The sequence below is a fragment of the Mesoplodon mirus genome (genome assembly GCF_964341445.2).
Source record: "Mesoplodon mirus genome assembly, chromosome: 11".
NCBI classification, from domain to species: Eukaryota; Metazoa; Chordata; class Mammalia; order Artiodactyla; family Ziphiidae; genus Mesoplodon; species Mesoplodon mirus.
Window position 1 is genome coordinate 21,467,153 of NC_138987.1, and position 24,856 is coordinate 21,492,008.

Genomic DNA, 24,856 nt, shown 5'->3' on the forward strand with positions numbered 1-24,856 from the left:
AATCATATATTAAGTAAGCAGTTAATATCCAAAATATATGAAGAACTCATACAATTCAACAAAAACAAACAAACAAAAACCCCACAAACAACCTAAAAAAATGGGCAGGGGATCTGAATAGACATTTTTTCAAAGAAGACATAGAGATGGCTAACAGTCACATGAAACTATGTTCAGCATCACTAATTATTAGGAAAATGTAAATCAAAGCCATAATGAGATATCACCTCATACCTGTTAGAATAACTATTATCGAAAAGACAAGAAGTAACAAATGTTGGAGAAGATATGGAGATAGGGAACCTTTGTACACCATTGGTGTGACTATAAATTGCTGTAGCCACTCTGGAAAACAGTGTGGAGATTCCTCAAAAAATTGAGAATAGAACTGCCATATGACCCAACTATTCCACTTTTAGGTATTTATCCAAACAACATGAAAACACTAATTTGAAAAAATACATATACTCCTGTGTTCATATGGTAACAACCTAAATATCCATTGATAGATGAATAGATAAAAGAAGATGTGGTATAAATACAATGAAATATTACTCAGCCATAAAAAAGAATGAAATCCTGCCATTTGTGACAACATGGATGGATCTTGAGGTTATTATGCTAAGTGAAATAAGTCAGATGGAGAGAGACAAATACTGTATGATTTCATTCATATGTGGAATCTAAAAACAAAACGAGTGAACAAACAAAATAAAATGAAAACAAACTCATAGATACGGAGAATAGATTAGTGGTTACCAGAGGGGGAAGGGATTGGGGAGTGGGCAAAATAGGCAAGGGGGGTCACCTTTATGGTGGTGATGGCAACTAGAGTTGTGATGGTGATCACTTTGTGGTATATATAGACATCAAGTTATAATGCTATACACCTGAAACTTGTACAGTGAAAAAGAAAATACATGTTGGAGAGGATGTGAAAAAATTAGATCCATCATACATTAATAGTGGGAATGTAAAATGTTGCAGCCTCTATGTAAAACATAGAGTAAAACAGTTTGGTGGTTCTTCAATAACTTACATAGAATTACCATGTGATTCAGTAATTTCATTCCTAGATATGGACCTCCTCAAATTGAAATCAGATGTTCAAACAGAACTTGTATTTAACAGTAACACTTAACAATGGTCAAAAGGTGGAAACAGCACAAATGTCCATCAACATATGAATGGATAAACAAAATGTGGTGTATTCATAAAATGGAGCATTAGTCATAAAAAGGAACAAAGTATTGATACACATAGCAATGTGGATGAACCTCCAAAATATTATGTTAAGTTAAAGAAGCCAGACATAAAAGGTCATATACTGTATGGTTCCATTTTTATGAAATATCCAGAACAGGCATATACACAGAGACAGAAAGCATATTTGTGTTTTCCAAGGACTGGGGTAGTGAAATTAGGAAATTAAAATTTAAACAGATCAAATAGTTTACTCAGCCTCACATAGCTGGTATATGGTGAGGTCTGAGTGAACCAAGCAGTCTTACTCCAGAATGTACACTTTTAACCTCCATGTGGTTATTCTGCCTCCCTGAATTGGTTAAGGTGGGATTTCTCTTACATATTGGTAATTGTAAAAGCAAATAATGGAAATCTAGTTATCCTATTTCAAAAAAAAGTAAAGTAAAAAAGGAAAAGAAAAAACCCCACATGATTATACATTTGTATGAGGATTTTTAAAATTTTGGAAAGATATTCTTTAAACTGCTAACACTGATTACTTCAGGATTGAGTAAAAAAGGAGGATATTATTAATTTTTCACCTCTTTATTATCCGAAGTTATAGAAAGCATTGGAATACTTTGATCATTTTTTAATCCAATAAAATGAAGAATAAGAAATGAAAACCAGCCTCTACTTTTTTTTTTTTTTTTTTTTTTTTTTTTAAATATTTATTTATTTATTTATAGCTGTGTTGGGTCTTCGTTTCTGTGCGAGGGCTTTCACCAGTTGCGGCAAGTGAGGGCCACTCTTCATCGCGGTGCGCGGGGCCTCTCACTATCGCAGCCTCTCTTGTTGCGGAGCACAGGCTCCAGACACGCAGGCTCAGTAATTGTGGCTCACGGGCCTACTTGCTCCGCGGCATGTGGGGTCTTCCCAGACCAGGGCTCGAACCCGTGTCCCCTGCATTGGCAGGCAGATTCTCAACCACTGCGCCACCCGAAGGGAAGCCCCCAGCCTCTACTTTTAAGTTCGTTATGTTTTCTTGAGAATACAAGTTTCATTTAACAAGCAGACAAGACATTAGAAAAACTTGTCCTCTAGTTTCTTACCAGGATTCAGGGCCCCAAGGATCTAATTCATTGTGACCATCCTCCGTGATGTTTCTCATACATCTTCAAAAGTATCTAAGTCTGCGTGAAATGCGTCCCCAGTAAACAGTTATTTCCTTTCCTTCATGTTTGCTCTCTCCTTCTTGCCCTTCTCCCACTCAAATAACCAGTGCTATGGCCCCAAAAGTAGTCTTTATTTTCCATCTTTCAGGCTGCTCAGATGACTTTGGCTGCACTAGTCCTCAGCATGGTAACTAGGTGTTTCTTTCAGAAAGAGTGAGCTCCAAACATAATTTTTGCTTCACCATGTCAGGATTTAAGCTCAAAATGAGGGAGGGAGATTTGTCAACTGGGCAATGTGTTATGGAGGAAAATGGTTCATTAGTAACTGGGCCAAAATTCCTACACTTAAACAATCATATACAATGATTATATAAATACGAATGGTCCATATTTATATGAGTGTCTGCTGTTTTGTAGGCTCATTTTTATAGATTTACAGATATGAATCTGTAGGCTGTTTTTATAGACTCATGGATATTAATCTTCATAGGATAGAAAATGATATATGTGACATTTCAGCAGGGTAGAGATGTGAAAGTTTGTGTCTTTACCTTACGCAAGAGTTAAAAATCTTTCACATAAAATTATTACATGGAAGTGGTATTTGAGAACGTTACTTCAGTCAACAGTTTGGAACAATGCATTTCACGAACACTTTTATGCTTTTTCTCAGGTCCCATTTGATATCTCGCTGCCATCTATGTTCAGTCTTGAGAGACTTTTTGATCTTGCTAGTGGTTGTATCGTATCAGAAGGAAGCCTTTTCAACTGGATGGTGTCGATTATTCCCTGAACATCCTTTACATGGTAACCTTATAAAGGATTTAATTGTTACTGCTTTTCTTGTTTGAAATAAATTTTTGGGACTATCCTCTTATAATAAGCAAAATAAAATTGTTTTCTTTCATAAGCTAAATTTCTTTAAAAAAAACATCGTTTTGAGTAAGGTTTTAAATGGTATTTGAATTAAATGACAATGCTGTTGCTTATTAAAACTATCTTACAGAGCTACTCATAGAAAATATGTTTGTGCACAGTACAACGATTCCCACTTTTGTATAATGTTTAGGTCTTTAGATGCGTCCATACAGCAAGACTGAATTAAACCAGTGGTTCTTGACTAGGGGCAGTTTTGCCCCTCAGGTGACATTTGGTAGTGTCCAAAGATATTTTTGATTATTATAACTGCGAAGGCAGTACAACTGGCATCTAGTGGGTAGAAGCCAGGGATGCTGCGAAGTATCCTGCAATGTCCAGAAGAACCCCCCACAGCCAAGAATCATCTGGCTCAAAATATCTGTGCCAAGGTTGAAAAATTCTGGATAAACTTCGAGTCAACTCGAAGTGTTCAGTCAATTTTGGAATTTGTCTGTGTGCCTTAGGAAGAAATCTACAGTGAATTAGACCTTTCATATTTTTCACTTCTGAGAGATAGCATTGCATAAAGTTTTAGAACATGGGCTATGGAACTATATAGACATGAATTTGAATAGTAACTTCACCACTTGCTAGTTCTGCTACTTTGAGAAAGTAACAAATTCTTTAAGCCTTCCTTTCCTTACCTGTAGAATGGGAACATTAATAGGATTGCTGTGAGGATTAATTTAAGTTATATGATTAAAAGGTACTTAGTACCTGAAGTAGTAATAATCATCTTGCTAAGAGTTGTCATTTCCCTGCCAAATTGGAAGAAGATCATGCATTTCTGACCCACTTTGTTTAGCATTAAAGAATGCTATATGTGAGTGCTTCCTACATGCTGCCTCATGAATGGATATTCATGAAAAAATGAAAAAAATAAGGAAACATAAATATGTTTTTTATAAAGTTAAATGTGTTTAATGAACTGCTCTTTATTCTAAGATTATGGATTTTCTTCTTCCTATTTGGGTTAAAATGGCCTTTCTTTTTTAAAATTTTTATTGAAATACAGTTGATTTACAGTGTTTTGTTAGTTTTCAGTTATACATATATATATATAAATATATATATTCTTTTTTTACATTCCCTTGTATTATAGGTTATTACAAGATATTGAGTAGAGTTCCCTGTGCTGTATGAGTTAAGTCCTTGTTGGTTATCTGTTTTATATAGTAGTATGTATATGTCAGTCCCGAAATCCTAACCTATCTGCCCCTCACTTTCCCCTTTAGTAACCATAAGTTTGTTTTCTATGTCTGAGTCTATTTGTGTTTTGTAAATAAGTTCGTTTGTATAATTTTTTGGATTCCACATATAAGTGATATATGATATTTGTCTTTGGCTTACTTCACTTAGTATGATAATTGCTAGATCCATGCATGTTGCTGCAAGTGGCATTATTTAATTTTTTAAGGCTGCGTAATATTCCATTGTGTGTATATGTGTGTGTGTGTGTGTGTGTGTACCACATCTTCTTTATTCATCTGTTGATGGACACTTAGGTTGCTTTCCTGTCTTGCCTATTGTACAATAACTAGTGCTGCTATGAACACTGGGGTGCTTGTATATTTTTGAATTATGTTTTTCTCCTGATATATGCCCAGGAGTGGGATTTCAGGATGATATGGTTGCTCTATTTTAGTTTTTTAAGGAACCTCCATACTGTTCTCCATAGTGGCTGTACCAATTTACATTCCCACCAACAGTGTAGAGGGTTCCTTTTTCTCCACATCCTCTCCAGCATTTATTATTTGGAGACTTTTTTTGTTGGCCATTCTGATTGGTGTGATACCAATCACCAATACTACCTTATTGTAGTTTTGATTTGCATTTCCAATAATTAGTGATGTGGAGCATCTTTTCATGTGCCTTTTGGCCATCTGTATATCTTCTTTGGAGAAATGTCTTTTTAGATGTTCTGCCCATTTTTCGATTGGGTTATTTGTTTTTTTGTCATTGAACTGTATGAGCTGTTTGTATATTTTGGAGATTGATTCCTTGTCAGTTGTATCATTTGCAAATATTTTCTCCCATTCTGGATGTTGTCTTTTTGTTTTGTTTATGGTTTTCTTTGCTGTGCAAAAGCTTTTAAGTTTCACTAGGTCCCATTTGTTTATTTTTGGTTTATTTCCATTACTCTAGGAGACAGATCCAAAAAGATATTACTTCAGTTTATGTCAAAGAGTGTTCTGCCTATGTTTTCCTCTAGTAGTTTTATAGTATCTGGTTTTACATTTAGGTCTTTAATCCATTTTGAGTTTATTTTTGTGTATGATTTTAGAGAATGTTCTAATTTCATTCTTTTACATGTTGCTCTCCAGTTTTCCCAGCACCACTTACTGAAGAAACTGTCTTTCCTCCATTGTATATTCTTGCCTCCTATGTCATAGATTAGGTGACCATAGGTGTGTGAGTTTATCTCTGGGCTTTCTATCCTGTTCCAGTGATCTATATTTCTGGTTTTGTGCCAGTACCATACTGTTTTGATGGCTGTAGCTTTGTAGTATTGTCTGAAGTCAGGGAGCCTGATTCATCCAGCTGTTTTTCTTTCTCAAGATAGCTTTGGCTATTTGGAGTCTTTTGTGTTTCCATACAAATGTAAAAACTCTTTATTCTAGTTCTGTGAAAAATGAAAATGGCCTTTCTTTTATGAAGTAGTGATAATAGGAGCTGGTAACCCATATTTTAAAATGTACTTACTTTACAGTAAAAGAAAAAAGTAGCAACCTAGCAACCTTATATTGGTCCCTGTTTTGGTTTTTGTTTTGTTTTTGTCTTTTTTGTTTGTTTTGTTTTTTCATTTACACATCCATGAAGTCCAAATCTGGGAATAACCAAGCTAGAATTGTCAAGAATACTACATAAAAGAAATGAGTCTTGAGCAAGACTTTTAATGATAAGAAGGGTAATAATGGTTGAAAATTTGCTGGTAGGGAAGATGCTGTTGGAGAACAGAGGCATAAAAGTGAAAATGAATATAGTGTATGTGCAAAGGACTCTCCTGCTACCAATCTGGACAGTCATGATGGAAATAAGATAAACTCTAAGGGTGGAATTGGAGTGAAGACTTTGGCCTTGATTCAGTATATGATAGGGTAGCGTTACTGGTGATTAAGGAGAAGAGTGACACATTCCTGGTGCTAGTGGACATTTGATAAGTGTTGATTGAGTGAAAGAGAATGAATGAATGAATGAAATGAATGATAGCCTGGCTTTCAGGGAAGATGAGCATGCGGTATACAATGGGAAGGAAAGAAACAAAGGCAAGAAGACCAGCAGGAAACCATGTTGTAGTGAAAAAGAAAGGAACAAAATATTTACCACTGAATTCAGAAAGAAAATTTGCCTGATGGCTATACCCTCAAACAAATAAAATTTGGGTCAGCCAGAAAAGCCATTCAGAAAGTGATGGTGCTAATGTGGTGAAGTTTTCCAAATCCTTTGGCCTGGGACTGGGGTTTATAAATTTCTCTGCTGGGATCGAGAAAGCTTTCAAGGGTTTTGTGTTTCTCCCAAGGGAAGTTTAATTTATTATGCAAAGGTTAGCTACCAGCGGCAAAAGGAACAACAGGAGGCACTACACATTTAACATAAGTGTGGAAATACAGCCTGACTAATAACCAAGGCCCTTCACTTCAACCTAATGTTCATTTCCTGAGAATGTATATGCATGTCTTTCATTATTCATTTCTGTTAAGTTTTTACTAATTGGATACTTTTTGTTTTTCTTTATTTAAAAATTAATGAACACAAATACATGTACTGTTTTATAGAACTTTAGAATGATGCTTGGCACCTAATAAAGGTCTATAATATTTGTTGAATGAATAATTGGATGGGTGGATGTACATATGTAAGTATGTTTTGTATGTGTATATGTACATACGTGACCCAGGCAAGGTGACAGTATGGGGCTCTAAAAGGAGGGGAAGCAAAGGTATCACCACCACCACTGCCATCACTATCACTATCGTTTTTTGTTTGTTTTATTTTATTTTTTTATTGAAGTATAGTGAATTTATAATGTTTCAGGTGTATAGCAAAGTGATTCAGTTATACATATATGTATATATTTATATACACATACATATATGTATATACATATATGTATATATGTATACATATAAAAGAATATCTTTTTCAGATTCTTTTCCATTACATGTTATTACAAGATAATTGAATTTATTTCCCTTTGCTATAGTAGATCCTTATTGTTTATCTATTTTCTATATAGTAGTGTGTAATCCAAAATTCCTAATTTATTCCCCCTCTTCCCTTTTGGTAACCATAAGTTTGTTTTCTATGTCTGTGAGTCTATTTCTGTTTTGTAAATAAGTTCATTTGTATAATTTTTTTAGAATCTATATATAAGTGATATTGTATGATATTTGTCTTTCTCTGTCTGACTTTCTTCACTTAGTATGATAATCTTTAGGTCCATCCATGTCACTGCAAATGGCATTATTTCAATCTTTTTATGGCTGAGTAATATTCCATTGTGTATAATATCACATCTTTATCCATTCATCTGTTGATGGACATTTGGGTTGCTTCCATGTCTTGGCTATTGTAAATAGTGCTGCTATGAACATTGGGGTGCATGTATCTTTTCAAATTAGGTATTTCTCCAGATACATGCCCAGGAGTGGGATTGCTTGATCATATGGTAACTCTAGTTTTAGTTTTTAAGGAAGTTCCTTAAAAAACTGTCACTGTATTTGTTGTCTATCCTTTCTGGAGCATTTACCATGCAAGGCACTGTATAAGTAAATACTTCATATGCATTATCTCCTTCTGGACTCACAAGAATTAGGAGCATGATGCACATAGGATGACTGGCTCTGTGTTACAGATGAGGAAACAAAAGCATCAAGCAGTTCAGCAACTTGTCCAATGATCATATTCAGAGGTAGAGCCAGGATCTAAATCCCAGCTCTTTCTGACTGGAGAATTTGAGCTCTTTGTTGCTAACCTGGCTTCCCCAGCCCTTGTACCTACTCTACTGCTTTGGGAAATTTGAAAATCAAGGGAGAGGAAGACATAGCTGAACCTCAAGCTAAAACTGGAATACCTAGTGGGGAACACCCTAGAAAGAGATTGTTAAAAATCATTTGCAGACTGAATGGATAACCCAAGAAATCATGGGGTGTCCCCAGTGTTCTCCATGCCAATATATTGTTTTCCTTTGGGGAAGGCAGGTCCCTTCCAACTATTGCAGATAATATTTCAGCATATTTTTACTTTCTCCCCACATTTAGTAACTTACAGATGCTGTCATTCTTAGGTTTTGTTTTGACTGAGAGAAACACTGTCTGAAACTACACCAGACCCGGCAGTCACGGTTTCCCCATTTTAAGCCATCATTCCAGAAATCCCCCATCTCTTCTAAAATAGGGACAACAGTCACTGGTTAGCGCTGAAACTTTCTGTGCAAGGCAGTGAGAAAACGGTGATGAACTGGGCTGAAGTACAAACAAAAAGAAAATTCAACGTCTACCAGGATGAAAGATGTATTTGTTACCGGAAATGTCTTTCAGGTTTTCTTTAAAGACCAAATTACACAATTTGCAGCTGCATTTTTTTTTCACATGCAACGTACAGTACCTGCAGATGTTTTATAGCAGACACCTGCAATGTTTTCTATTTGTCTTAATTATAACAGAGAAGGACAGGAGACAAAGTAAAATGGGAAGAAGAGAAGGAGAAAGAGGGGGAGGGAAGCAGGGAGCGAGAGAAGAGGAGCCAGTGCCAGCATCTAAGTGATGGGTAATAAAACCCCAGTGCTCCCCATATCTTTCTCCATATCAATCTCCAAGAGATTGCTTAAGAAATTGACCACCTGCCAGCTATTCAAAGGCTTAAATGCAGTAGTCTCGGTTCAGTACACGTGTAGGCATTTTCCATATTCCCCAGCCTAGTTGACTTGTTCTCCTTCACTGAATTGCAGGGGGAATCAATGGTACATGTTTGGAGAGTACTAGAACTTGGCTTCTGCCTCTGGTCTGCATTGCCTTTCTTTCCCCTTCTGGACAGCATTATACAGATCCCTCCATCGCAGCTCAAGTGACAGAGCGTAGGCTCCCAGAACTCCTCCAGTACTTCCTGGTGCACTGATAATTTGGCTTTTAACAATGCCCAAGGGCACATAGTTCTGTATTGTTACATTTCACAGCAAGGTCTTATAACCTTAGCACAAGGGTGTCCTAAGTGTGTATGCCCGCCCTACAGTCCTTTGGCTTTCATTTGGCTTGAGACGGGGTACATCATTTTTTGTTGATGTATCTTTTAATCTACAAGGTGTCCACAAGCCTGGAAACTTAGGTGAAATATACATAATGTCATCATGGACATCTTCAATCTGTAGAAAAATAAAATATTATTTTAAACGTTAATATTATCTTTGTGTGCATAGGATTGGACAAGCCACTAACTGGGAGTTAGGGAAGAAAATAGTGGATCCAGAAGTCCACTGTTTAACCACTCTTTTTCATTTTCTTATATTTGAAATGCTTGTGATATATCCCCGAAAGAAGCTCCCACCTATATGCCCAAGGAAACTTATGCAAAAATGTTCACTGATGCATAGATTACAACAGCCCGCGCACACACACACACACACACACACACAAAACCCTACTGACTATCCCTCAGGTGGATAATGGATAAATAAATAATTGTGTAACATACAGTAGAATATTATATAGAACATATAAATGAATGAGTAATAGACTACCACAGAGCAGTTGTAAATGAATTACAGAGATATACATCAATCTGGATATGCATCAAAAGTAGGTTGAGCAAAAGAAAAAAATGAAGTGATGTAGAAGGATACATATAGGGAGATACTATTTAAAGTTTTGAAAAACAGGCAAAATGATATAATATATAATATTTATAGATGTATAAATATATACTAAACTTCTTTTTAAAGACAGGTTAATTAATGGTCAATACCAAATTCAAGTTTGTGGTCACCTCTTGGATGAAGGAAGGAAATGAGGTCAAGTAAGAATGCCCAAGAGGTTTCATTTGTACAATTTCCTTTCTTAAGCTGTTTGTTATATTGGTTTCTACTTTTTTGTATACATGAAATATTTCATAAATTAAAAAGAAACACATCGTTTACCTTCCTCATCTTGTTGGCCGGCAAGCTTAGTATGGTTACTGGCTCACCTATCAGTAAATAACTATTAAATGTGAGTAATGATCCTGGTCTCATTATACAACTGTAACTGTGTCATTCATATCTGGTTCCATTATTTGGGGTTTTAATGACAGCTGAAAACAATTTTAAAACTAATGTCAAACTATATAGGTGCCCAATTTTAGAAAACTCTATGAATATATTAATTTTTAATATAAGATAGTAGAGCCTCAGTAAATGTTTAATTAAATTGAGGTGGATTCCCAGTGCAACTCCTGTCTTTTGTGAGTTCCCTAGTTATACTTTAAATTATTTGATTTTCCAAAATTAGATATTTGCCGAACTTTTCACATGATTTTTTGGTTATGCAAAATGAGTTCACTTGTAAAATCCAGCTGCTGTCCATAATTTCAATGTTTTTAAAAATATATTAAGGAAGAAGTTTCTCTCTGCTAAAGATCACTTCCTCTTTTTACTTTACACTTCAGTAAAGCTGTATGAGTTGCAACTTTGACACTAAAATTTCCATGGCAACAGGTTTTTCTTGTCATAAACACAGGTATGATTGAGAAGAAGGCTTTAGTGACAGCAGTTTTCTTCCTAATTAAACTCATTAATGAAAATGCCGGGTTAAGAAGCGTAGGAAGTTTATTACAACAAGGACAGTTTCAACTGGAGCTTTGGAGGCGACACAAAATGAATTGCTATAAAATTGCCTTTGGTTGTGTTTGATATTTAAGATAACATTTATACATTTTGTATTTAATAGCTTAGAATGGAGCATGTCTAAAACCATATTCTGCTCAAGTACAAATCACCCTGAACCCTCCCTTTAAATGGTCCACAATGTGAAACCTCAGTAGATTTCTAAGTAGTTCCACAACTTTCCTAATTTAATTCTCCCCCAACAGATTCATAGGAATTTCTTGACCTGATTTCTTGTCATTATAAAAGCAATGCAGAACTGACGTAGAGGATTTGCAAAATACTGTAAGGTACAAAGTAGAAAATAAAAGTTACTCAGAAATCCGCTACTGTGAAACAACCAATGTTAACATTTAAATGTATCCTCGGGGCCTTCCCTGGTGGTTCAGTGATTAAGAATCCGCCTGCCAATGCAGGGGACACAGGTTCGAGCCCTGGTCCAGGAAGATCCCACATGCCCTGGAGCAACTAAGCCGGTGAGCCACAACTACTGAGCCTGTGCTCTAGAGCCTGTAAGCAACAGCGACTGAAGGCTGCTCACCTAGATCCTGTGCTCCGCAACAAGAGAAGCCACTGCAATGAGAGGCCCACGCCACTGCGACGAACAGTAGCCCCCAATCTCCGTAACTAGAGAAAAATGCGCGCACAGCAACGAAGACCCAACGCAGCCAAAAATAAATAAATTTATTAAAAATAAATAAATAAATGTATTCCCTATAGCACATCTGTTTTCCCTAATAGCCAGAAAAAAACCATCTTCAGACTGAAAAGTATTGAGATTTGCGGCAACTATCCATATTCCCTAAGGTGTAGCACAGATGGGCCTTTTCAGAGTCTATTGGCTGGGAAAATGCCTGAGTTGGGAATATTTAGGCCTGGTGGTTGGGGTGAAATGCAGTTAGAAAAATCAGGATGTAAGTGGATCCAAAGGAATTGTCCAGAGTTCTCTGTCTGAGTAATAAAGTGTATGGTAATGATCCATAGGAAAGGAAAAAAACCAAATCTTTGTTTTGTCCTTTGGAGGCTGGTCATTTGATCTCTCTTTCAGAGATGCATTAGTATTTCCCTGACAAATGGCTCATTTATTCATATATGCATTTGTTCATTTGATAGATTTTATTCTTTGCCTTTGCTTCCCAGCAGACATGTCCTTTCTCACTCTTTATTTTAAAAATATTTATCAGGTGCCCACTATATGCCAGAGACTGTGCACTTGATGGGCGCCACTTAGGCAGTCCCTACTTCCAAAAACTCACATCTAATGACTCCAGCTCTTCTTTTCAGGTTCAGCTGGGATCTCTCCTACCATGAACCTGTCTCTTCAGCTTCCCCCTGGTGCTTCCCTGTAAACATGTGTATGCTCTGTCACACCCACCCTATCCCATACATGCTTATTTGCATGTCTGTCCCCCTCCTTGAGATCCGGGAGCAAAGTAGGTGGATTTCAAGGAAACAAATTTATTTTTCCATTGTTTATGAAAGTTTCTTGTTAAATTTTGATTTGCATTTTTTTGAATACAACTGAGATTGAAATTTTTTTTTCGCATTTGTTATCTTCCCATTGCATTTTTTCTGTTTTCATACTTCTTCAGAACCTTTCCTCAATTTTTTACTTGTATGCTCACCTATTTTTCTCTTGTTGATTTCCAAGATTCCTCATGATCAAGGCTATTCATCCTTTTTATATATTTTGTGAATTTTTGTCAGGTTTTCATTTGCCTCTCAATTTTCATTTACTGTTTAGTAGTTCTTATTTTTAAAGCTGTGCTAGTCAAATCGAGAGCATTTAGTTGGTTTTATTCAGACTTGCCCAAAAAGGGATTTAAGGTAGCTTACAAATATGCATTCGTTAAAACCAGATAAGAAAAATGAGGCCAATAAAACAAATAAAAGTAGGAAAGTAAGATGGAGCCAGGAATTGTGTTAGTTTCTTGAAAAAAGATGCTGTTACAAGCTTTAGTCTTACTAGGGGTCAGCCACATAGTTGTGTGCTTTCCTGCAACATGTTTTGGCAAGTAAATATAATGCATTACAAGATCAACTTTGTAATGAGGGAAAAACAGACCATGGACTTAGGAGAAGTGCTGCTGTTCCTGGTACTAATTCCAGAAAACTGTTTTTTCCTGAGGTTCCTCATGAGGATATACTCTAAATAAACTGTGTCTTCACCAGCAGCCTACAGTAAAATACAACACGTTTCAAAGATCATTGCAAGGACTGTAGACTATTCTTTCAAGGGTTTTTCATTTATTTTATTTTCACAGAACAATATCCATTTCTGATTAATTGGTTTATAGCAATTTGGAAGGCATGTATTGTAGCAAGGGAGGGATGTCAAGGAAAGGGATATTTTTACTGATCTTTAGAACAGTTTTTTTTTTTTTTAATCTGAGGAAAAATACTTCAATGTATATATATATATTTTTTTTTTTACTTAGAGCAATTTCTCTGGTTAAAAATATTTTTCAAATATATTTGGGGTGGTGTGGAAAAACACACCCAAACGGCTGTTTTTCAAAACTTCAAAGGCTGATGCTCTGAACTGCTTGAAGTAAATTGGTTTTGGAATCTTGACACTGCATTCAGGATGAACACAAGATACAACTAGCACTGCAGCAATCAGGCAACCACAAATACATAGTTCTGCCTGAGGTGCTGTAAGTCAAATTCTAAAGGAGAGACAAAAGAACTGATTTTGCAAGAGCTGGGTAGGCATGCAAATACTCTTCTTATGTGTACCTTTTTTGGATTTCTGATTGAGGGAGAATAATTTTTCTAACATAAAAGTTAATATTTTTTGCTGATTGAGGGTTATAATTTTTATAGAATAGTGGATTCACAGGTTTAGAAGAACCATAAAGGTTATCCAGTTGAATTCTCTAAGCTTAATTCCCTCTGGACTGTCCCCATCAAGGAACAACCAGCCCCCACTTAAGTAGCATCATAGCTTAGTGGTTAAGAGAGCCATCAGTCCATGTGGGTTGGAGTTCTGGTTTTCCTATTTACCACCTTTATGAACTTGGGCAAGTTTCTTAATCTGTCTGTCCTTGTTTTCTCATCTGTAAATTAAGGATAGATAAAGCACCAAGAACAGTGGGCTAGAGATCAATAATGGTGATCTCCTACTATCATTACTATTATTACATTCTTACAGTATTAAAGTTCAGTTCTGCCTACAAAGACCATAATTTTGTTTGTTTGTTTTCAGTAATAAGGGGAGTTCATTTCTGGCAGTAGCAGAGTAGCATTTATTGAACGACCATCTACCCATCACAGTTTTGAGTTTTTGACTAAAAAAACAGCATAAACAATTATGAGATCAGAATTAAATAACTGTTTGAAGATCCTTGGAAGTGACTAAAAATATGCAGACACTGGAGGGGACATGATTCTTGCAATAAGGGAAACAAAGTAGGTGAGATCCACATTGGACAGCTTTTTCCTTGAGGACACTCCTCATTTTGTAACGTACTTAAGAAACAGAACCCAGTCAGGAAGAGGCTGACCAACTGGATTGAAAATTCAGAAGTCAGACTGTGGTTTTGCTGGAGTTGCTGGAAATTAAAGAGGGATGTTCCAGGAAATGGGAAGGCAGGGCGGGGAGCCCCCAAATCTGTGGACACATTCTCCTCAAATTGTTGGTTGAGTACCAAGCTGCAGGTGCCCACAGTGAGACCTCAGGGAATCCAGTGGAAAACACCAGTGGAAAGGTTAAAGGTACTGAGCAGTGATTTCATCCAGTGCTTGGTTCTGGGGAGACAAGTTTTGGAATTCAAGTCCAGCAGAGTGGGAACTTACTGAATTCTTTGTGCTTTCCATTGAAACCCTAAGAGGGCCACACCTTAAGAATAAAGATGCAGGACTAAGGACTACAACTGAGGCCCAAGGGCAAAACAACAATAAGCCCATCCCGTCAAGGCTCCACAAGATCAAGGTGATTCATCAGTAGTTTGTCTACTAGAACAAAACTCAACACTTTCCAAAGGAAGGTAACATATCATCTACAGCCCACAATGTACAGTATACCAGGAAAAATTACTGTATATACAAAGAAGCAGGAAAGTGTGGCCCACAATCAAGGGAAAAAACAGTCAAACAGATCCACAAAGTCCCAGATGTTAGAATCAGCAGATAAAGACTTTAAAATAACTGTGATATACATGTGAAGAATCTACTGGGAAAGATTGATAAAATGGGTGAGATGGGGAATATCAGGAAAGATATGGAAACTAGTAAAAAAAAATAGAAATCCTCAAACTGAAAACTATAATATTTGAAATTAAAAATTCATTGGATGAACTTAACAGCAAATTAGGTACCACAGAAGAAAATAAAAGGATGGAGAAATGTATACCATACAAACACTAAACATAAGGAAGCTGGTGTGACTCTATTAACATCAGGGTATATCTCAAGGCATGGATTACTGCCAGAGGCAAAACAGAACATTTCATAATTATAAGAACATCAATTCATTAAGATGACAACAATCCCAAGTGTGTATGCATCTAATTGATAAAGGTTTATTTTTTCAACATCTGGTATAGGGAGAGTTGGCTTGATTTGGAAGTTGTTTGATATGTCTATTGGAGCAGGTGGCTTCTGTGAGCCATAGGTGTGGGCTGGCTTTGTTGCTTCAGAGAGACAAGTAAAACTATTTGAGACAAAATGATAGAGTTAACAATCTTTCTACTTTGCCCAGGGCTGAGATGTTTCTTGGGACATGAACTTTCAGTGCAAAAATCAGGACAATCCCCAAATTGGAAAAAGTCCCAGGCAATCTGGGTTGGTCACTCATCCTACAAAGAGAGGAATAAGAGAGTAAATAGAGTTTGTTTTCTATGTCCGAGTCTGTTTCTGTTTTGTAAATAAATTCATTTGTATTATTTTTAGATTCCACATATAAGTGATCCCATATGGTATTTGTCTTTCTCTATCTGACTTACTTCACTTAGTATGATAATCTCTAGGTCCATACATGTTGCTGCAACTGGCATTATTTCATTCTTTTTTATGGCTGAGTAATATTCCATTGTGTATATATACAACATTTTCTTTATCCATTTAATTACCTTTTAAATATCTACTATCAATTGTTTACATCAGACTGCCAGTTGGTCCCAAAACAATCTCAGGGAAAGAAGAGTGTGTGTGTGTGTGTGTGTGTGTGTGTGTGTGCGGGTACACTCATTCCCATAGAATTGACCCCAATGCCACAGGATGATGCTTCAGCATTCCTTATAACAGATATCTCTCTACTTACAATGGGGTTACATCCTGATAAACCTGTTGTAAGTTGAAAATATCATAAGTAAAAAAATGCATTTAATACACCTAACCTTCCGAACATCAGAGCTTAGCCTAGCCTACCTTAACCGTGCTTCAAATGCTTACATTAACCTGCAGTTGGGCAAAATCATGTAACACAAAGCCTATTTTATAATAAGGCGTTGAATATCTCATGTATTTTATTGAATAATGTAATGAAAGTGAAAAAACAGAATGGTTGTATGGGTCCAGAATGGCTATAAGTGTATCGGTTGTTGACACTCGTGATCACGTGGCTGATTGGGAGCTGCGGCTCACTGCCGCTGCCCAGCATCATCAGAGAGTATTGTACCATATATCACTAGTCCAGGAAAAGCTCAAAATTCAAAGTATGGTTTCTACTGAATGCATATCGATTTTGCACCATTGTAAAGTCGAAAAATCATAAGTGGATCCTTTGTGGGACTGTTTATTTTTCTAGCACGCTTATGATGAAAAGGAAGTATTCTGATTGCTCTTTTTTTCCTCCTCAAGGGATGAATAAAACTGAGAAATAAATCAAGACTGTGACATTAGACTGAGGAATTTTTCAACAATATCTGTCAGCTTTTGGAGATTTGGTGAGAAGAAATAGTCATGATTCAATATCTTGCTTGCACAGCAGCCTCCAGTTCAGACTTAGATCGTGCCCCATCTGATCATTTATGACGTATCCAAGAGCTCCAGGTATTGCTTTGAGATTTTGCTCTTGCTCAACTGGCCTCTTGCAGCCATCAGGGCATTTTAGCTGCCACTGAGGCCGTTTAACTACTTCCCTTCCTGTTACCTACAGATCTGTCTCTCTCTTCAGCTTGCTCTCAGTTTGTCCAGCTGATCTACTTCCTTATCACGTTGCTTTGGCTTCTCCAGTCATTCCTGTCTTTTGAAAAGAATAAAATTTCAAAATAAAAATGAGTTTTGCATGTGTACTTAATCCTTCATTTTATTCAATACACAGTTTTTGATCATTGCTATACGCTAAACACAGTGCCAGTCTTTGGAAACACAAAGATCTGTGAGCTGTGGCCCAGCCCATAAGATGCTGCTAGGCTATTAAGGACAACAGAAATGCAGACTTACAATTCATTGTACAACAATAAAGATGTTAGAACAAAGCCTGAACGAAATGTTTAGGAAGAGAGGGAACTAACAAGGGTTCACGGAGGAGATGATGTAGTTACTTCGCTAGGGAAAGAAAGAACAAAAGAGGGAAGAAAGGCAAAAATGAGAATCCCTAGCCCAAGATATTGTTAGTTGAGTCACCAGAACGACTACTTCCGGAAAGAGGAAGAATTGAGAAGATGTATTGGGTAGATGAAATGCCTAATGAGACCATAAATGAGGAGAATTGCTTCTTACAGCATATGAAAAGGTAATTTTTATCAGATAATGAAATTGTTTTCAGTCTCCAGAATGAAAATGAATCCCTTGCTAATGCAAATCATGCTAATAAAGAGAGCGAGAGAGAATGTCGGAATTACACTTGGCTAACGGTAGGCAGAAACCAACCTAAATAGTCTAGGGGAAAAAAAAGAAAGATAATGAAGTAATCAAAATAATTGCTTAATAGGGAATGTGAAAGATCTGAAATGTTAAATTATAAATGTACATTTTCAAGAAAAATGAGGTGACCTTAAGGAACAGATTAGAAACACAAACTCATGCCGGGTAGAAATGATGCTTTTCATTAGCAAAGCTGAGGATTAATTAAATCTGGGGGCAGCTCTTTGAAATCCACAAGTGCGAGTTACATTAGAATACAATACAACTGGTATGTTGGTATCATAATTAATGATTAGCATGGACTTCTTTATTAAATATGTTCTGGTGTAGTGATGTAACAGATGTGAAATGAAGAGGACAAAAATGTGTTATTTAAAACCAAACCTGACTTTAGGAGCATCTGCTTTCAAATGTGAGGAGGGAAGCATAGTTTATTTAGTAGGGAATATACTGACCCCTTCCCCCTTTGAAATTGCCTTGAGACCCATCCCACGATGGAGGGCACTTTGCCCCTCACCAACCTCTGTAGGGAGCTAGAGAAGAGTGGGGAAGAGGGTGGCATCAATTATCTTTCAGTTACCTTTGAATCGATCTCTTGCTTCAGCTATATAATTTCAGAGACTGGTAGCAGAGCTTGGTGCTTCTCAAGACAGAAGAGCTGGAGAAAACGGTCCATTGTTTACAGAGCATATTAAGTATAAGTAAATGGAAGCCCTGAGCAAGGAGGAGGTAGTGGTCTAAATTGTTTTACAGGAAAAGCTAAAGGGAAATTCATTTACTGGGGAGACCAATGGAAAGGCGGAGTAGGAAAAGAAACAACCCTGAGGGGAAAAGGGTGAGAAGCAACAGAGAGACTTAAAGCCCCTTCCCTTGCTCCACACACAGATGCCTTCTGTGAAAGACAGACATCAATGCGGAAATCAGGGAAGACTGGTCCCGGACTAGGGTGCAGAAGGAAAGATGATCCATAAACTGAATTAATTCAGAGACCTGGGAATTCCGAGCCAAAGGTGATATAAAAACCAGAAACCACATTCCAATCCCAGAATGTTGGAATTAACACAGACCTGGCAAGAGATAGAAACTAACCTACAGAGCCTTGGGGGAGGACATGGGAGAAGATGGAATTACATCCAAGTTTACTCTAATGGTGGGCCAACTCACCTAATATTGCATACTGAAAGATGGTTTTTAATTTAAGTTTGGCTGTTACTTTGAGTTTGACATAAAGATTCTAATTTTGAGTTTGGTTTGCACTGATCAAACTTTAGAATATTTAGAGATGCTCCTTTCGGTCACATTTCAAAGATTTCTAAAAATCTATTCAGATTCTATTCTGAAAATCCTTGCATCAAGTAGGAATAGCCACATATGTAATTTTTAAATTTGTTTTTAAATGCAGTAAAAGTTGTTTTCTGATAACGAGAATAGAAATTTGCCCTGTTCCCCAGACTGCTCTCAGCCAGTGATTAAGCAACACAGGGATACTGAGTCAGGCCTGTCCCCATGAGACGTGGGACTCCTGTGAGAGGTGACTTTGGCCCTGCAATTCCCCATCATCCTGACTGAAACTTTCTTAGAGCCTCCTTTCCTGTCTCCATCATGGTTTACATCCCTATGCTTTCTCCACCTTTTTTTCTTCCCCCATTTCCCCCATAGTTCTTTCACCCTATGAATATCTGGGACATTGAATCCAGCCCTGAATCTGCTGCTCTGAGCACCCAAACTAGCACATTTAACCCCTCACTCTGGAAACACTTTTAGGGGAGGAAAAAAAAAGTACTGTTTTCTCTACCTTTCTAGGTTCACTAAGGCCCTATGAACTAGATGACAAAAGGCAGATTAACAAGAGAAAAACAGAATGTATTAACGTGTGTGACATGCATACACATGGGAGAAACTCAGTGACAGGTAACTCAAAGGGGTGGTTAGAACTTGGGCTTATAGAGCATCTTAACAAAGGACGATACATTCCTAGAGAAATGACATGACAAAAAAAAAGGTTAAGTTTTCCAAGGGCGGCAAACTGGGGGAAAGTAAATATATGGGGGAAACCACTGGAATACATTTTGTTTGTTCAGGCCATCTCGGTGCCAACTTTTATCTTCTTCACGGCCATAAACTTCCCTGGGAGAGGGGATTTATTGGCAGTCCTCATTTCTCAGAAGTTCCTGCCCTTTGATAGATGAGAGAAGCTCTGGGAAGGCTTCTTTCTGCATCTGTTGAATCTCAAATGCTTTTAGCTCAAAATAACCCTTATGCTTAAGTGGCATATTTTGGGGTGGCATATTTTAATCCCCTAGACACTACACTGTGGGCTATGGAATCCGGTATCCTGAGAGTCTGGGCCAGATGACATGACCTAAAAGAGTGGGGCAGTTGACTCCATATGGGTGGACTTTGTCCAGTGGGAAGCAAGAGGCAGATGCGGTCCGGTCCCCTTCTCCCTTCCTCTCAGTCGGAGGCATTGTTTCTCTGTACAGTCATCTTGAGGATTTCTAAATGCTCAACAAACACATTTGCTGAGCAAACTGATGTATCTCTTCCAGGCTCTTCAGGAAACAGTAGCCAGTGTGGTAACATAGTTCACATCCTTTCTTCCTTCACTCAAGTCTTTCCCCCACTTACTCGCCCTAAGATTATCCCTCCCTGCCTCCTCTGTAAAGTACCAGCACTGATTTCTGCCCCTAAACTCTGTTGTCTGGGAAACCTGGACTAAGACAACTTATAAACTAATCCTAGGTATAGATATACAAGTAAGAAGTAGCCTCTGGAAGTGGAGGAAAACAGTCTAGACTAAGATAATAGTATAACTTGGACACCTCAAGGCAAAATGGAGGGTGGCTTTTCCAGAAATGGAGAGAAGTTCAATTTTGCTGGTGTAGCACAAGCCTGGGTACTGGGGTCAGGGCTGTGGGAAGAATGGCTAGAGAGGCATCTGGGCACAAATTACTGTATGGGGCATATTAAGGAGTTGTGAAAGCTGAAACCAAGTGAGGCCCTGTGGGCCTCCCAGGCATGGAGGCCCTTTTGTCCCCCATTTCTTGTAGGCAGGACTCCAGCCTCATGTTCTTCCTGGAGTTCCAGGTTTGGACAGTTGCTCATCAAGGGAGGAGCAGCCAAGAAACCAGCTGAGGCAGGATTCAAAGGACCAGAGAAGCTCATCAAGATTAGGAGACCTGAGGCGAGATTAAGGGAATGCAAGCCCTGCTCACACCCTAATCTTGTCAGAGACCCTACCTTTGAACCATTGTTATAAAACCCCTCATCAAATCCTCCTGGGTTGGGACACACAGTTTTTCGAGGTAGAAGCCCGGTGTTTCTCCCTTTGCCTGGCAAAGCAATAAAGCTATCCTTTTCTTTCTTTCTTTTTTTTTTCTTTTTTATAAATTTCTTTATTTATTTTTGGCTACATTGGGTCTTTGTTGCTGCGTGTGGGCTGTCTCTAGTTGCGGCAAGCGGGGGCTACTCTTCATTGCCGTGGGCGGGCTTCTCATTGTGGTGCTTTTGTTGCGGAGCACAAGCTCTAGGCATGCAGGTTTCGGTAGTTGTGGTTTGTGGACTCTAGAGCTCAGGCTCAGTAGTTGTGGCGCGCGGGCTTATTTGCTCCATGGCATATGACATCTTCCTGGACCAGGACTCAAACCCGTATTCCCTGCACTGGCAGACGGATTCTTAACCACTGCGCCACCAGGTAAGTCCCGCTATCCTTTTCTACTTCACCCAAAACCCTGTCTCCGAGATTTGATATGGCACCCGTGTACAAAGAGGCCGAGCTTTTGGTAACAAAGCTACAGAGGACTTGCAGCCAGGAAGTAGCAGTCATATTTGCATTTCAGATCTCTGTGGCTGCAGTAGGGAGACTAGATTGAAAGTGGCGGGAAAGATGTAGTAATCTTTGCAAACATTCACTAGCGTTGTGGCATTGATGTTAATTTTTATGATAAAACGAAAGCCTATTATACCTTAGCTATACCAATTTTGAGTAGTCTGATAGTATTATTTCTTACTACCAACTGAAGTATTATTCTCTTTAAAGTTATTCTGAGAAAGACCCATGGAGTAAAATGAAGGGCTAATTTTTGTGTTAATAGATGTGTAAATGGAGTTTATTAGGGGTCTTTTTAAATCTTTGGGATGTTAAGAAAAATTATCCAAAAGTTGGAAATGGGCAAAAATAGATTACTGGGTGTCTTATCAGTGGAGTGCTGGGCATTGACTAACATGTCCAAGGTAGGCAGCTGATTCTCTAGGGGTGCGGACTTCTGTTTGACATTTTATTTATTATGATTAGGAAATTTTAAGGGGGAAGTGGCTGCTTCCCACTAGCTATCTATTTTACGTTTGGCAGTGTATATATGTCCACGCCACTCTCTTGCTTCGTCCCAGCTTACTCTTCCCCCTCCCCATGTCAAGTCCATTCTCTGTGTCTGCATCTTTATTCCTGTCCTCCTCCTAGGTTCTTCAGAACCATTTTTTTTATATTCCATGTATATGTGTTAGCATATGGCATTTATTTTTCTCTTTCTGACCTACTTCACTCTGTATGACAGACTCTAGGTCCATCCACCTCACTACAAATAACTCAATTTCCTTTCTTTTTATGGCTGAGTAATATCTCACTGTATATATGTGCCACATCTTCTTTATCCATTCATCTGTTGATGGACACTTAGGTTGCTTCCATGTCCTGGCTATTGTAAATAGTGCTGCAGTGAACATTGGGGTACATGACTCTTTTTGAATTATGGTTTTCTCAGGTATATGCCCGGTAGTGGGATTGCTGGGTTGTATGGTAGTTCTACCTTTAGTTTTTTGAGGAACCTCCATACTGTTCTCCATAGTGGCTGTATCAATTTACTCTTCCTCCACTTTTAAGGACCCTTGTGATAACACTGAGAACACTCAGATAACCCAGGATAACCTTGTTATTCTAAGGTCATTTGATTAGCAACCTTAATTCTCCTTTACTATTTATGGTAACATCCACAGATTCTCGGCATTAGGATATGGAACTCTTTGGGGAGCCACTTTTCTGCCAGCCACACAGTCTTTTGAGGATCTCAGCTTTATGCAAGGATCTTTGTTCTAACTTGCCACTCTCTGCAGTCCCAGGCCTGACAGTTATTAAAACCTACACCCTTAGGTTAACCAAACCAAATGCTTCATCCAGGGAGGCTACAGAATCAGCTCATACTCTCTCTACCTTGGATTTCATTTCTCCCTTTCCTTCTTTGGGTATTTCTTAGAATAAGAAATCTTATTACTTAAAGGAATATTTGTTACATTTACCCAGCATTTCTAGGGGCTCATAGTAGGAGAATTTGGAGATTATCTGGGCAAAAATATTGCCAGAAAAAGAAATCTCCAATATGATCGTATTCAGTCAACCAGGGTATAAATAGAGCATATATTAAAACACTTAAAAGTTACAAGTCAAGCTATAATTTTTTAAGCTAAAATATATTCTGTCATCCTAACTTGACAAATACACTTACATCATGACCTGGAAGGCCCAACGTGGATGCAGGATTCTCAGATTCCTTGATGTGCTGTGCAGGAACTTGGCTGTACCAGGTGAGATGCCCCCAGCTGTGGCCTGTCTCCTTTCTCTTTCTGCACCTGGCTCCACCCAGCACTGTGATAGGCCTCACACACATGCATGTTCCCCGCCACCCTCCCCGTGCCCTGCCTGACGATGAAGTTCTCTCCAAACCTTTGGCAACTAGGCAACTGTGGCCACTTCTCTGGCCTGAGTTGTGTATACAAATAGCAAGTTCTGGCTTCAACAGCAAGAACCTGGGTAAGAATCCCATGAAGTTCTGGATATGAGCTGAGGGCAGTCTAGACAGGGAATTCTATGGTTCTGTGCACCTGAGGTTAAATGGGGGAGCGTGGGCTCCAGCAGGCCAGTCTTCTTAGGCCTATGGATCTTGCTCTGTGGGAAGGGGAGTGCCCAGAGTACAGCTTTCTAAAGCACTGTGCCCGGGGCAGGAGGCCCTCTTGCCTGGCTCTCAGCATAGTTCTGCAATCGGCTGCCAAAATATTTCCACTTGTACCTGTACTGTAAATTGCAACTGTCCCAAGTTATTTCTTGCCTCACCTACTGCAATAGCTTCCTAACTGGTATCCTGGCCACTTGTGTCATTCTCGGTCATTAAGAGTCAGAAAACCTGTTTCCAAATCCTGGCCCTGCTATTTATTAACTGTATAACTTTAGACTAGTTAATTAATCTTTTGAGCCTCAATTTGCCCAACATAGCTGCTCCCAAATTCCTGACTCACAGACACTATGAGAAATAAAAAGTATTTTTTTGTGTGTTAAGCCGTTACTTTCCAGAGTAATTTGTTAAACAGAAACACAAAACTAATACATTACCATTCCCCCCTGCTTCTCAAAACATGGCATTGATATCCATTATTCCAGAGGGCCTTTCTAAAAACCTAATATAAAAACAGTAACAAAGATCTTCAGCTAGAAACATTTAAAAACATTCTACCCGTTCTATTCTATTGACTCTTCAATAGTCTAAGCATGGATTTTTTCTTTTTTTCAAGATAAAGGTTAAAAAAGCAAACAAAAAAACTATAAACTGTACATGACAGGTCAGGTCCCTCTAATATCAGTGACTCTTCTCATGACATAAATTAAGGGATGGAGGCAGTGCTGTGTGCTATGTCCCCCGCCGCAATTCTAAACCCATCCATCTTGCCCCACAGTACCACAGCTACAACACCCTTTACAGGCAGTCCTTAAATAACAAGAGACCTTATTCTTCCTGACATTTGTCTGGTAATACTGAGGAATAGGCTGGTTTGGTTGGTGAAACATTGTATTTAATACTTGCCAGGATTATGAGATTCAAACTACCTGTAGAACCTGGCCAATGTCTAAGATAGTCATGGACGTAAT

The 24,856-nt window shown here is 38.1% G+C and overlaps 1 protein-coding gene across 1 annotated transcript in view; it reads left to right on the top strand.

Moving 5' to 3' along the window:
- Positions 1–17,282, top strand: part of CFAP54 (cilia and flagella associated protein 54) — a gene marked incomplete at its 5' end in the record, with an annotated part of 318,667 nt that extends 301,385 nt beyond the window's left edge. Inside the window, 2 exons of the mRNA XM_082636308.1 lie at positions 3,034–3,167; positions 16,936–17,282. Of these exons, the coding sequence (XP_082492434.1) occupies positions 3,034–3,153 (120 nt within the window). The 3' untranslated portion in view covers positions 3,154–3,167; positions 16,936–17,282. The remainder of the gene's footprint in view (positions 1–3,033; positions 3,168–16,935) is intronic.
- Between the last annotated feature and the right edge of the window lie 7,574 nt (positions 17,283–24,856).